Consider the following 12,518-nt stretch of genomic DNA (forward strand, 5'->3'; position numbering starts at 1 on the left):
TCAACATATTTCACAATCCACAGGATTTCTATTCCCTAGTTAGTAGCAGAGATGATTCTCCGAATTGGCTTGCAAAAAGTGTGTGGCAATTAATGATAATCAAATGATAAGCTTTTTTTGAAGCTGTGAAACGGGGACATGGTGCCACAGCCCACATCTGTTGGCTTCAGAGATGCCATCCACGCTTTGAGTGCAGCGTCTTGCTCTAGCAAGCAAAAAGCACGAGGAATGGCAAGTTAATGTGCAAGCGCCGCGAGCTGCCGTGAACTTTCAGCTTTTTCTGCATTGCCAAGCAACCGGCGCAACGCAGTCAGCTGGTGCGGCGAAGAATTCGTGCCCTATCGGTACAGTGAGCGCTGCACAAAAGAGCGGCTCTCTCTGGCCGAGCCGCCGTGACATCAAGAACTCTGCAAACAGTGGAGGGGCGTTAAACGCGTTCATGTGTGGATTTGCTTGCTGCAAACCAGTCCTGATTTCTATTCAGCCATCCAAGGTGCCTACGGATTACTTACACAGGACGCTCACGGTAAGACTACGTTTCTTACTAATAGCCTTTCCACGCTCTTCTCGTGAGATGGGGAAATGACTGCGGTTTCTTTGAAACAAGAGAGAGGAAATCCAAATATTGTGAAGATTTATGGTCCAAAATCCCCCTGACAAGGCAGCTTTCGTCAAAGTTGCACAAGGTCACCGATTCCCAGAACTTTTTCAACGCAGCTCTTGCTATTTTCTCGTGGTTCGCTCCCGTAATCTTTAAATCTCGGTACACGTGTGCAAATGCGTTCACGTAATCACACTTCGGATTAATCCGAAGCTGAAAGTTGCCCCTTAATAAGGATGAAAAAGGGGGTCCACGCTCAGTAGGCTGGGGGAGCCCCTCATCGGGGCGCTTTGATTGTTGCCAGAGAGTCGAGGCTGTTTGTTTTTCAGCGAGCCAAAGGGAGAGGAGGGAGGTGGGGGTCGCTGTCTCATTAAGGGAGGCCTGGAAAAGGCCGGCTACTCCCACAACAGGATGGCCAGAGCGAAGACAAAAAACAACAGAAAAAAAAGAAAGAGAGCTGGGAACACGCTCATTTGCTTAATTAAGTAGGGGGTGAGGGGGATGCGTTTGTAAAAAAAAAAAAAAAAAACATGGTGAGATGTGCTGGGTACTGGGTACCTGGACACAAGACAAGTGGCATCACAATACAGCACGTCACGAGGGAACTCGGGGCGTCTCCGGAGGAACTTCAAGCTAGTGCATATTGGAAGTTGGTAGAACCCCAGCAGCCGTAGCCCCCTTTGTAAACATAACGCAGCAGCTTGTCCATGGTCGTCCTCAAAAGATCCTGCCGCATCTCCATCAACGTGGCCCTGTTGGGGGATGAGTAAAGTTAAGCCTCAGTACTTTGATCTGGAATGGTTTCGCGTGGAGCTAATCCATGTCTGCCAAGGCTCGACGCGCTATTTGCCACATCATATAGCGATTGTGCGGGCGGGACCTTTCCAGCCCACCCCCCCGCACCATCTGCTGGGGGATGTGGAAATTAATTACTGCCCACTCTGGCTCCCCATGGTCTTATGTGAGCTGCTGTGGGCTCAGGGTGGACAGCACAGGCCCTGCTCTGAGACCAGACGCTTCACCAGGATCTTCAGATCTGCATCACTGTGTAGATTTACGGACGGCGGCCTTTGTTCTTTTAGAAGAGGTCACGTAAAACCAAAAAAAAAAAAAAAAAACAACAAACGTTCCCAGCCCTAAGATGTGTGTGTATCATATGTCCACTTTTTGCAGTCCAATTTGTGTGCCCTGTAGAAACGGAGGCTTAAAGTTACAGATTGGAGGAGGAGGAGGAGGAAATCCAGTCACAGAGAGCGAGAGAGAGTAGGCAGGTGATTTCACCTGGGTGGGGACACATTCATCCAGAGAAAGGAGCGGTCAGCACAGCCGATTCCACGAAAAAGGAGACCAAAAAAACAACACTTTATTTAATCATTTTCACTGCTCTGCCTCTTCGGTTGGATTAAGGTAAGGATCGTGCACACAGACATTAAATTGTCAATTGAACATAGAACTGCTGACCTGATTGCTCAATCCTTATTATGCTTAGTAAACTCAAGCCTTATTTATGCTTAGTTATAGACATAGACATTTTACACTAGATATAGTCCAATGGAGCATAAATGCATATATTCATTGATTATGGTTAATTCATTAATTGCTAGAAATTAAAATGAGAATGTTTACATTAAGATGTTTTAGAATGTGGGTACAACTAGTATATTTGGTCTTAGTACGAACCTCACTGGCAAACAGTCGCATAATTACAATAAACACACTCATGTCATCCCTGTAGGTTGTGAGCTTGTTGTATAGACTTGTATGAATTTGAGCCCATAACGTATAGGTACAGTTTGCTTTAAAAACGATCTTTTGCTAACGATTGTATTTCATACAGAAACGATAATGGGGCTTAATTGAGTGTAAACCAGTATTTCTTGACAGGGTGTAAACACTGGGCATGAAAGGGATGCAGGCTGCTCCATTATTCATGGTTTCTGTGTGTGTGTGTGTGTGTGTGTGTGGAACTGTGTTTGCCATGATTTTTCCTGCACTGTTTTGACAACCTGTAGAAATCCCTTTTAACAAGGATGGGAGAATTGTTAAAGTAAGGTGTGTGTGTGTGCGCTATTCATGCGGCTTCTGTTGTAATGTAATATTAAATTAGCTCTGTCTCCTAATGATTCCTATGTCAGCTTATGCTTTAAAGATACAGATTGCTTCACGGATGCTGAAGTGGCATCAAGACAACCCCACTTACTGGGACCCGTTGTAATATCTCTTCATCATTTTTTACTGATGTTATAAAATCCTCAACTGGCAGAGTTGCTAGTTTGTCAGGTTCTTGGACGATGTTTAGCCAGTGTGCTATGAAAGCTGATATGAAAATCGGAGCAGGTGTAGTATTAATAAGCAGCGCTGTGTTTTGTCCTCCCCCACCTGAGCACAAGCCACTGGCCGTTTGTATTGGGAGCAGCACGGTTGCGCTAGAGAAATATTTCTTCAGCACGAATCTCTTTGTTCTTACAGGAGGATTTCTGTTTGTTTTTTATTAGTCACACGCTTTTATCAGTTTGACTTAAAGTGCATTCCAATGGCTCAAAGGGATTAAAAAAGGGTGGCGTCCCCAGGGTGGCACAATCTCGTATCCTGCTACGGCATCACTGTGCAAACATCCCCATCGGCGCCTGCAACACCTCCACCTTAACTATACTTCACAGTTCCTACCAAAGGCTGAGATTGAGTTTAAAAAAAGGTCAGCGGTCACGTTTGCATTGAACATGTAATGTGGCAATTGAACGTCTTCATATTTCATTATAATGTAAACTCTACGGGCACTGTTTTCAAACTAGTGCTGAGTGCAGAGTTACGCACTAAGGTCAAAGGTGTCCTAGGATTTACATAAATAAACAGGTAAAACAAAAAAGAAGCATGATCTTTAATGGTGTTTGTGCATGGGCGTGGGTTTAAATAATCCAGAATGAGGACCTAGTATCTGTATCGTCGGATACAGATCCTCCCACTTCAAGCTTTGCTTTTACAAGCACGGTTGTATTCAGGGTGATAGAACTATCTAGTTTCTGTTCTTTTTTTATTTATGGAGATCCTGAGTGCACGTTTGACCCTGGTGAATAGTACAATTCTTAGTGCCAGTTTGAAAATAGTCTCCTACTTGACAGTTATTTACAAATCCTTAATAATACCATATGTTGGTGCATTTAATAAGCAATTGAATTAGATTTATTGTACACAAGACCTGCATATGGATAGTTCTTTGCAGTCCATTGAGCTGCCTTATCCTCTTCCTCCCTCAGTCTGTAGTCGAGACACGGACAATCTCAGTGAACGTTGAAACAGGCCCATGAAACCTTTCTTTAATTTAAACCTCGTCCAATGACAGATGCATGGAAAGTTTGCTGCTCCTGCTATGAATCAGCTCGGTTAAATTTCCAGTGACTAGTAACTCTGTGTCTGAGGAGTCATCCTGCAGCAACCGCCCAGTAGTCACAACTCATTGGTCAGCCTCGTTCAGGGCTTTAAATGGATTCAGATTTTGCAAGAGGTGACTTCAGATTTCAGGCCGCCTTGAGTAAGACATGTCCTTGAGTAAGACATGTCTTGCATTCATGTCTACTGTTAATGAATGGAAACATGCTGATCTTCTGTTTTTGCACGGCTTGGCCCAGGGAGATGCTTCACTGTTTATCCGTTCATACACATTTTGGAAACAAACAGCAATCACCCTCAGTATCTGAAAGAAGATTATTTGTCCCCCCTCAGAGCCTAAAAGGATGAGTGACGAAACTCCAGATGTGTTCAAGAGCATCCAGAGAAAACCTGGCCTGCAGATTTGGACCATCAATGTAAGAGCGTCAGGGCTTCAGAGCTGGCTGGGGGGTCATTGGGGGAAAAAAGTCATAAAGTCTTTGAAATGTGTTTAATTTGTAGAGCATGAAGATGGTTCCTGTCCCAGAGCAAGCCTATGGGAATTTCTTTGAAGGAGATTGCTACATAGTGCTTAATGTGAGTAGACACAGGGCTTTCGCTGAGATTACGATCATGGCTTTGCATCACACAGGCTGTAATTAGGTGTGCAAATATTGCATGTCCAAAAAGCTCTGAACAGGTTCTTTGTTCAGGCTAATTTTTCTTATCACAAAAAAATGTAACCAAACAGAACTGAGGTATGTAAATTTAGACATCTGGAGCTGTCTCTGTGTCTTTTTAGCAAAACCAGGACCCCGCCCGCTCCACGGACATCCACTACTGGATAGGCAACACGTCTTCCCAGGATGAGCAGGGATCAGCGGCCATCTATGTCACCCAGATGGACTCGTTCCTTGGGGGCAGTCCTGTCCAGCACAGGGAGGTGCAGAGCTGTGAATCTGCCAAGTTCAGGAGTTATTTCAAGAATGGCCTCATGTGAGCCTCCATTTTGATCACTAGTGGTGTGATATCGTATCTTTATATCTCAGTTGTCATACGAGTATTAGCACATTCAAAATGGGTCGGTTTCTTGTTAAAGAAATCTTCAATGAAGCTCTTAAATGTAGATCCCCACTCAAAAATACTTTTAGTCTAGGACAAGGCTTAATCCTACATGGTATTAATACTCTGGATATTAGTTTTCTGAATAATTTCTTTGTTGTACAGGTATGTTAGACAATATATAAAAATAAAGGAATAAAGAGTCTTTATGTTGCTAGCTATCACATGCAATTATAAATTAAGTGAAAAACATTGACTTGATCGTAAAGTGAACATTGATTAAGCATTGCACAGATTTTTTTTTAGGGTCAAGCACCATTATATAGCAGTGCGCTGAACATCTAATGGCAGTGCGTTGAACTTCCTGTCTGTCACTGACCTCAGCTACAAGAAGGGCGGGGTGGCATCAGGGTTCCAGCACGTTGAGACCAACGTATACAACATCCGACGGCTGCTGCATGTCAAGGGGACAAAGAATGTCACTGCAACGGAGGTATTCCTGCAGAAAACAAAGCCGAAACCCAGCATGCTGGTAGATGTTTTAGCCGGTTTTCTTGTGTAAACAATCCGTAGGCTCGCCAAACCTACTAGTCGGGCAGCATAAGTTGGTTCTGAATGCAGTTGGCACTTCCTGTTTTCTTAAATTTACAATAAAGCACAATCTAAAAACACTGTATGAATAAAACACATTGCCAATATTACACTATGTGCATTACTGACAGAAAGAAACAGTGGAAAGATTTCATCAATGCAGAGTATTAGTCTGAAAGGATTTATTCTAAACCAAAAACCAAGGAAAATTGATTCCGTGAAATAGTCATTTTGCCTTTAATTAGCATTCAGCAACCATGAAGTTCTTTTATGGTGCTTGTTTTTTTTTTGTAAGATGTTCAGCTCAAGTGTGCTTGTTTAATGCCTGTTCAAGGTGGAAGTCTCCTGGAACAGCTTTAACAGTGGAGACGTTTTCCTGCTGGACATGGGGAAAATGATCGTGCAGTGGAACGGGCCGCAGAGCAACCGGCAAGAGAAACTCAAGGTAGAGAAGGAGCAGGTTTTCACCACGCTACATCACATCTGACAGCTGACAGGAAAGTGTCTGGGCAGATGTTAACATTTTGCCCTTGACCCGTTGCTCCAGGGTGTACTGCTGGCTCAGGACATCAGAGACCGAGAGCGTGGAGGCCGGGCTCAGATTGGACTGGTGGAAGGTGGCAGTGAAGAAGATGGTCCAGAGCTGATGAAGATGATGAGGGCTGTACTGGGCCAGAGAGCTGGTCAACTAAGGGATGCCATACCCGACGACCAGCCAGACTTCTATCAGACTGCCCATGTCAGGCTTTACAGGTTGGATAAATGTCAAGAAACAAATGATCTTGCATTTAAAAAGTTGTGCAGGTAAAAAAAAGTGCTGCTCTTTCGTGCTGGTGCAGCTGTAATCAACATCTCCCGCTTCAGTTAATTGTCTCAAGTTCAAGTTCATTTGTGAAACTAAGTGGAACTGATGGAGGCCGTTCTTGCACCTGACGGCGCCTCTCTGTCTGCAGCGTCTCGGATGCAAGCGGAAAGCTGGTGGTGCAGGAGGTGGCGACTCAGCCACTGACCAAAGACCTGCTGCAGTCTTCGGTGAGCCGGAACCCTGCGAGCTTGTCTGGATCGAAACCACTTCACCTCATTTACTCGGCTTGTCCATTTCCCTGCCCCAGGACTGCTTCATCGTAGACCAGGGTGGAGCTGCAATATTTGTGTGGAAGGGCAAACATGCAACCAAGGAGGAGAGGCATGCGGCGCTGAGCAACGCAGTAGTAAGATCTCTAGGAGCAAACAATCACGCATACTCATTTGAAAGTAATTGTTAAGCGGAAACGTTACTACAATGCACAACAACATGAGTGATAAATGGTGTGACATTACATGCTGGAACACATTTACGTTTACGGGATTCGTCAGTCCCCCTGGGGACACTCAGGGTTAAGACACAATGGTAGTGAGTGGGGTTTGAACCTGTGACTTCTGGTTCATAGGCAAGTGTGTTACTCACTAGGATAATACCACCTTAACACAAGCACTTCTGTGGTACACACAGGGCTTTATCAAGGCGAAGAACTACCCCACCACCACAAACGTGGAGGTAATGTGTGAGGGAGCGGAGTCGGCCACATTCAAGCAGCTCTTCAAATCATGGATGGAGAAGGGGCAGACCCAGGGTCTGGGCAAGACCTACTCTGTTGGCAAGATTGGTAAATGCTACAGACAGAATAGATGACTTATAGTCCACGATATGAAGCAATATTATAACTATCTATCATCCACCCTGAAGAGGTAATGTATTTCCTGAGAGGACATGAAGATTAATGGAAGCAATGCGGTCTTCGCACCTCTATCCTTTCACGCAGCCAAAGTGGACCAGGCGAAATTTGATGTGATGGAGCTTCACGCTCGGCCTGAGCTGGCTGCACAGCAGCGCATGGTGGACGACGCCTCTGGAGAAGTGAAGGCAAGGTTGCTCCAAATGCCATTCGTGTCAGAAGAGACAACAAAACGTGTTTGATTACATGTATTCCATCTCAGATCTGGCGAATTGAGAACCTGGAGCTGCAAGAGGTGTCCCCAAGCACTTATGGGCAGTTCTATGGAGGAGACTGTTACCTGGTGCTCTATTCCTACATGAGATCGAGCCAGCCGCAGTACATCCTCTACATGTGGCTGGTAAGAATATTGGAAGACAGTGTACAACTGACCCATTCACATGTACAGTACAATGCACACTGTATAATTACTGTATATTTAAACACAGTTTTGCAAACATGGTACACAAACTGCATTACCCTTTGCATGTCAAATGTTCACATGATGGCAATCAGTTTTAGGCAAATTTGAGGTTGTGGATATCTTAGCATCATTTTACTATAGGGACTGGGTATGAGTATTTAAGAAACAATTTGATTATATAGTTTAGTTAGTTCATTTATTTTTAGTTTATAATCAAATGTACAATGTATCAAGCTCAATGAAATTCTTATTTCAGTACCATCTCTACAGACAAGACATATAAGACTTCAAACAGGACATAGAAGACAAAATAGTGCAACAATACCAAAATAAACTTTCAACATCCTATAAAAAAAGGCAGTAGTGGGATGATATCAGAATGTAGGTACATATGACAGTATTACATTTAATAAATATCTAAATAAGTAAGTAAGAGTTTCATAATATAAAGTGCAGGAGTGGCATAACATTAAGTGTCAGTGCCATGTTATGTGCTACAGCATCACGCGTCATGAGGAGCCAGAATCCCAGAGAAAGAGAAATAAAAGCCTGTCCTATTACTGTATGTTACGTAGTCTTACAGCACCAGGGTAAAGCTGATTCTAATACATACTGTGCGTGTGTGTGTGTGTGTTGTCCTGAGTCTCCTGCCAAAAATGATAAATGTGGAATTGCTTTGCTGTACTAAGTACTAAATTTAATGCTGGGACATGCAGGGTCGCCATGCCACTCAGGACGAGATCACAGCATGCGCATATCAAGCGGTTAACGTGGACAACCGCTACAACGGAGCGCCTGTACAGGTCAGAGTGACCATGGGCAAGGAACCCCGCCACTTCCTGGCCATCTTCAAGGGCAAACTCATCATATATGAGGTTGAGATTCTTTCCTTGCTGACACCATGTGTCATATTCTGATGCAGAATCCATAAAACACTATAATCTGAGAATCGATTCCACAGGGAGGCACAGGTAGACCCGGTGTGGTCAACACTTCCACCGGCGTGAGACTCTTCCAGGTTAGAGGGACAGATGAATTCAACACACAGGCAACAGAAGTTCCCCCAAGATCCTCCTCCCTCAATAGCAACGATGTGTTTATCCTCAAGGCTGACAATGTGTGCTATCTGTGGTACGGCAAGGCAAGTCATTGTTGTCACTCTGTCACTATGGCACATAGTGATTTTAATCTAACTATATGTTCTATGTAATTGTGTCATTATTGTGTAATATTGTATTATATTACATATTGTAATTAGTCTGTAATTACTGTTACTTTATTTTTAACATGTTTATATTATGTCTGCTATTCTCTCTCAAACAGGGATGCAGTGGGGATGAGCGGGAAATGGGAAAAGCCATCTCAGATGTCGTATCTAGGCAGGACAAACAAATTGTGATGGAAGGCCAGGAACCTGCCCAGTTCTGGGTAGCCTTAGGGGGGAAGGCTCCATATGCAAGTGACAAAAGGTACAGTCATAAGAACATTCACACACGATAAAATCTAATGATATATAACAGTCATGAAATGTAATTAATAGACTGAATCGTATTGTTTGACTGCCAGAAGTTTAAATGAAGGATATTTGGTTAACCAATTAATATTTTCTCATTTCAGTCTAATGAGAGGGTGCAATATTTGCACTTTTTAACTCAATTATGGAATCAGAATCAGAAAACTTTATCAATCCTGAAGGAAGTTGCTTAATTTGGCATAACCAACAATGAAGAATAATCCCATTTGCTTTAGTAACAGTTGGACTGGTGATGCATTGCTATGCTGTCAATCACATGGTTAGGTTCGAGAAGGAGACGCCGCTCTACACTCCACGTCTGTTTGAGTGCTCCAATCAGACAGGGAGATTCCTGATGACCGAGGTGCAGGACTTTGCCCAGGAGGACCTGGATGAGGATGATGTTATGCTGCTGGACACATGGGAGGAGGTGAAAGTCTCATGCATGCTTTTTTTTTTTCTCACGTCATGTATGGACGTCTTAATTGTTACTTGCTGCTCCTTGTCCATCTGGTTGGTCTTGACCTGCACTGTATTATGGGTCGATGCACAATGTCCTTTGTCATGGTGTTGTCTGTTATTTTAAATTTCCATTTCCATGTTCTTTTGCTCACCGTAAATCCCTGGAGCTTCACAATTTCGTGTTTCTGTGTACTTGAATATGTGAGATGACAATAAAGTTCACTTTTTGAATTGCTTTTCTTTCAGGTGTTCTTGTGGATTGGCAACTCAGCCAACCAATATGAGACTCAGGAAGCATCTAAAAGTGCGGTGGAGTACCTGAGAACCCACCCGGCAGGACGGGACCCCAACACCCCAATCATCACAGTGAAGCAGGGCTACGAGCCCCCCACCTTCACTGGCTGGTTCAGTGCCTGGGACCCACACAAATGGAGTGTGAGTGTGTGAGGGCTGACAGAAAGTCTCCACCAGAGGGTGGCAGAGAATTACCACACCGTCAAAGTGAAAAAGTTCCTCCCCCTTTTGTAGTGGTCTGAAAAGTCAGTCTTTTCAGCGGGACTTTTGGTCTTTCTAGTGAAAAACACCACTGTAGACCATAGTGATATATCCCTACTTGTGCGTTGGTGGTATAGTGGTGAGCATAGCTGCCTTCCAAGCAGTTGACCCGGGTTCGTTTCCCGGCCAACGCAGTACATCTTTGGGGCAGTGGTGGCCTAGCGGTTAAGGAAGCGGCCCCGTAATCAGAAGGTTGCCGGTTTGAATCCCGATCCGCCAAGGTGCCACTGAGGTGCCACTGAGCAAAGCACCGTCCCCACACACTGCTCCCCGGGCGCCGGTCATGGCTGCCCACTGCTCACTCAGGGTGATGGGTTAAATGCAGAGGACAAATTTCACTGTGTGCACTGTGTGCTGTGCTGCTGTGTATCACATGTGACAATCACTTCACTTTACTCACTTTACTTTACTTTACTACCCAATTTCTTGTGTAATTAACAAAGTTGTCAAACTAACTTGAAGCTCAAAGTTGTCAAACTAATTCAGAAGCTCATCTTCTACAGATTCATGTAATTATGTATTGCATATTGCTAAGTATTGCCACACTTTCGGTCAGAATGATAAAGGCAGAACTTGCTGTCATAAAAAATATATTTTTAAAAATTACAATTATTTGTTTATTTGTACAAACGAAATTTTTAAAGGTACACAGTCAGTGTACATTACCATCTAATTGTTATTATCTTTAATTCACAACAGACACAAAACAACATAGCATAATTTAGACCATTTGCAGGCATTTATGTATTTATTTTCTCCCCACAGGGCGGCCTTTCCTACGAGGAAATGAAGCAAAAACTACGTGATGTGGGCTCAGTTTCTCAGATAACTGTGGTAAATATCAAGCGCCAAACTGACATGACATTCATGTGAACAGGTAGTATGGTTTCTTCACGTGTCATGCGGACGATCGTAATCTTTTCGAAGGTTGGGTCTAGGATGAGTCTATACAGTGAGTTAAAAAATGTAAAAAAAAAAAAAAAACATGTAGGTTTCCCAAATAACGGGTGTTGCTGCTTTTAAGTGGCTGCTGTTTATTAGCAAATACAGATATCCGGGCACAGAAATCCAATAAAAAAAAACAAAAAAAAACAAGGCTGATCATGATGATTCAGCAACTGTGCAGAAGGCGTTCCAAACTGAGAATCAAAGGCAGCACAAGGCGTGATGATTTGTCCGGGAAACTTCACTGCAACTGCTGATTTACGATATTTATTCTACCAGTACAATACATGTTTGTGTAAAAGCTCTAATCTGTGGGCTGTTTTACTGCAGAACATGAACAATGCCGATCTGAATCAGAAGGCAGAAGGTGGCAGGGGGAGATACAGCACTGGCGGGCCTGGCAATATCAGCTCCCCTCCTGGCAACAAAAGCAGTCAGCCGACCCCTCCCTCCTTCATTCCCAGCACGACCGTCTCAGCGTCCCAGAGCAGCGCTGGGAACTCAGGAACGTACAGCCCCGAGCAGCTGCTGAACAAGAACCCCAATGAGCTGCCTGCAGGGGTGGACCCCAACAGGAGAGAGGTGGGCTCAGGGCTGAAGCTCACTTTGTGAGGGGTCTCCCCAAGCGGAATGCATTTAGTATGCTTGTCAGTTCACGCAAATTCAGAACTTGAGTTTTCTTTTTTCTGTTTTCAGGCCTACTTGTCAGATGCAGATTTTGAGAGCGTCCTGGGATCCTCTAGGGCAGACTTCCAGCGCCTGCCCAAATGGAGGCAGAGCGATCTCAAAAAGAAGGCGGGGCTCTTTTGATGAACACAGACACATTATGGAGGACTTACGCCTCACATCGATTTACTCTGAACATAGCCACTCTCTCCTTGAACCAGCATTTTGGCAGAATATGACATCTGTAAGCTAGAGCAAGTAGCCATATTTCAATTTCAGTGCCATTGTTTACTTAAAATGCCAACTGTTCACATGCCACTGTATAGTTAAAGGTTATTCAATGATGTAAATAATGTGGAGGCAAACACAGACCTACAGCAACGTAGTGGTTTCACCTACTTCCTATTTTCACTGCGTTCCTAAGTGCCACTGTATTCATTGCAATAAAGACTTTAGGTCATGAACGACGAGCAAAGTAAAACTGCTCTCATCATATTGTGTAGTGTGTGTGTACATGTCAATGTTCTGTCAAAAGGTCTTAATTAGGACTAAACACCGAATGGAAACGTTTATTAAGCT

At 43.9% G+C, this 12,518-nt stretch overlaps 1 protein-coding gene and 1 non-coding gene across 3 annotated transcripts; both read left to right on the top strand.

Moving 5' to 3' along the window:
- The first annotated feature begins 119 nt into the window (after nt 1–119).
- vill (villin-like) lies at nt 120–12,432 on the top strand. Of its 2 annotated transcripts, none has more exons than XM_028967628.1 (20): nt 120–526; nt 4,322–4,404; nt 4,490–4,564; nt 4,770–4,963; nt 5,414–5,522; nt 5,955–6,065; nt 6,168–6,373; nt 6,574–6,652; nt 6,733–6,831; nt 7,113–7,266; nt 7,423–7,523; nt 7,598–7,735; nt 8,515–8,673; nt 8,760–8,939; nt 9,122–9,267; nt 9,597–9,741; nt 10,020–10,208; nt 11,094–11,162; nt 11,604–11,855; nt 11,970–12,432. In XM_028967628.1, the coding sequence occupies exons 2-20, from the start codon at nt 4,333–4,335 to the stop codon at nt 12,081–12,083; spliced, it is 2,592 nt and encodes an 863-aa protein (XP_028823461.1). In that variant the 5' UTR covers nt 120–526; nt 4,322–4,332; the 3' UTR covers nt 12,084–12,432. The 2 variants fall into 2 exon arrangements, with proteins under 2 accessions (XP_028823461.1, XP_028823460.1); XM_028967627.1 differs by lacking the exon at nt 120–526 and adding an exon at nt 980–2,008.
- trnag-ucc (transfer RNA glycine (anticodon UCC)) lies at nt 10,391–10,462 on the top strand. The gene has a single exon. It is a non-coding gene; the product is annotated as a tRNA-Gly (tRNA).
- Nucleotides 12,433–12,518: the final 86 nt, after the last annotated feature.

This window comes from Denticeps clupeoides, chromosome 2 (assembly GCF_900700375.1).
Source record: "Denticeps clupeoides chromosome 2, fDenClu1.1, whole genome shotgun sequence".
NCBI lineage: Eukaryota > Metazoa > Chordata > Actinopteri > Clupeiformes > Denticipitidae > Denticeps > Denticeps clupeoides.

Coding starts and splice junctions, on each gene's coding strand:
- vill (XM_028967628.1), top strand. CDS start 4,333: ATGAGTGACGAAACTCCAGATGTGTTCAAGAGCATCCAGAGAAAACCT. Junction 7,267..7,422: donor CTACTCTGTTGGCAAGATTG/GTAAATGCTACA, acceptor CCTTTCACGCAG/CCAAAGTGGACCAGGCGAAA. Junction 11,163..11,603: donor CAGTTTCTCAGATAACTGTG/GTAAATATCAAG, acceptor GTTTTACTGCAG/AACATGAACAATGCCGATCT.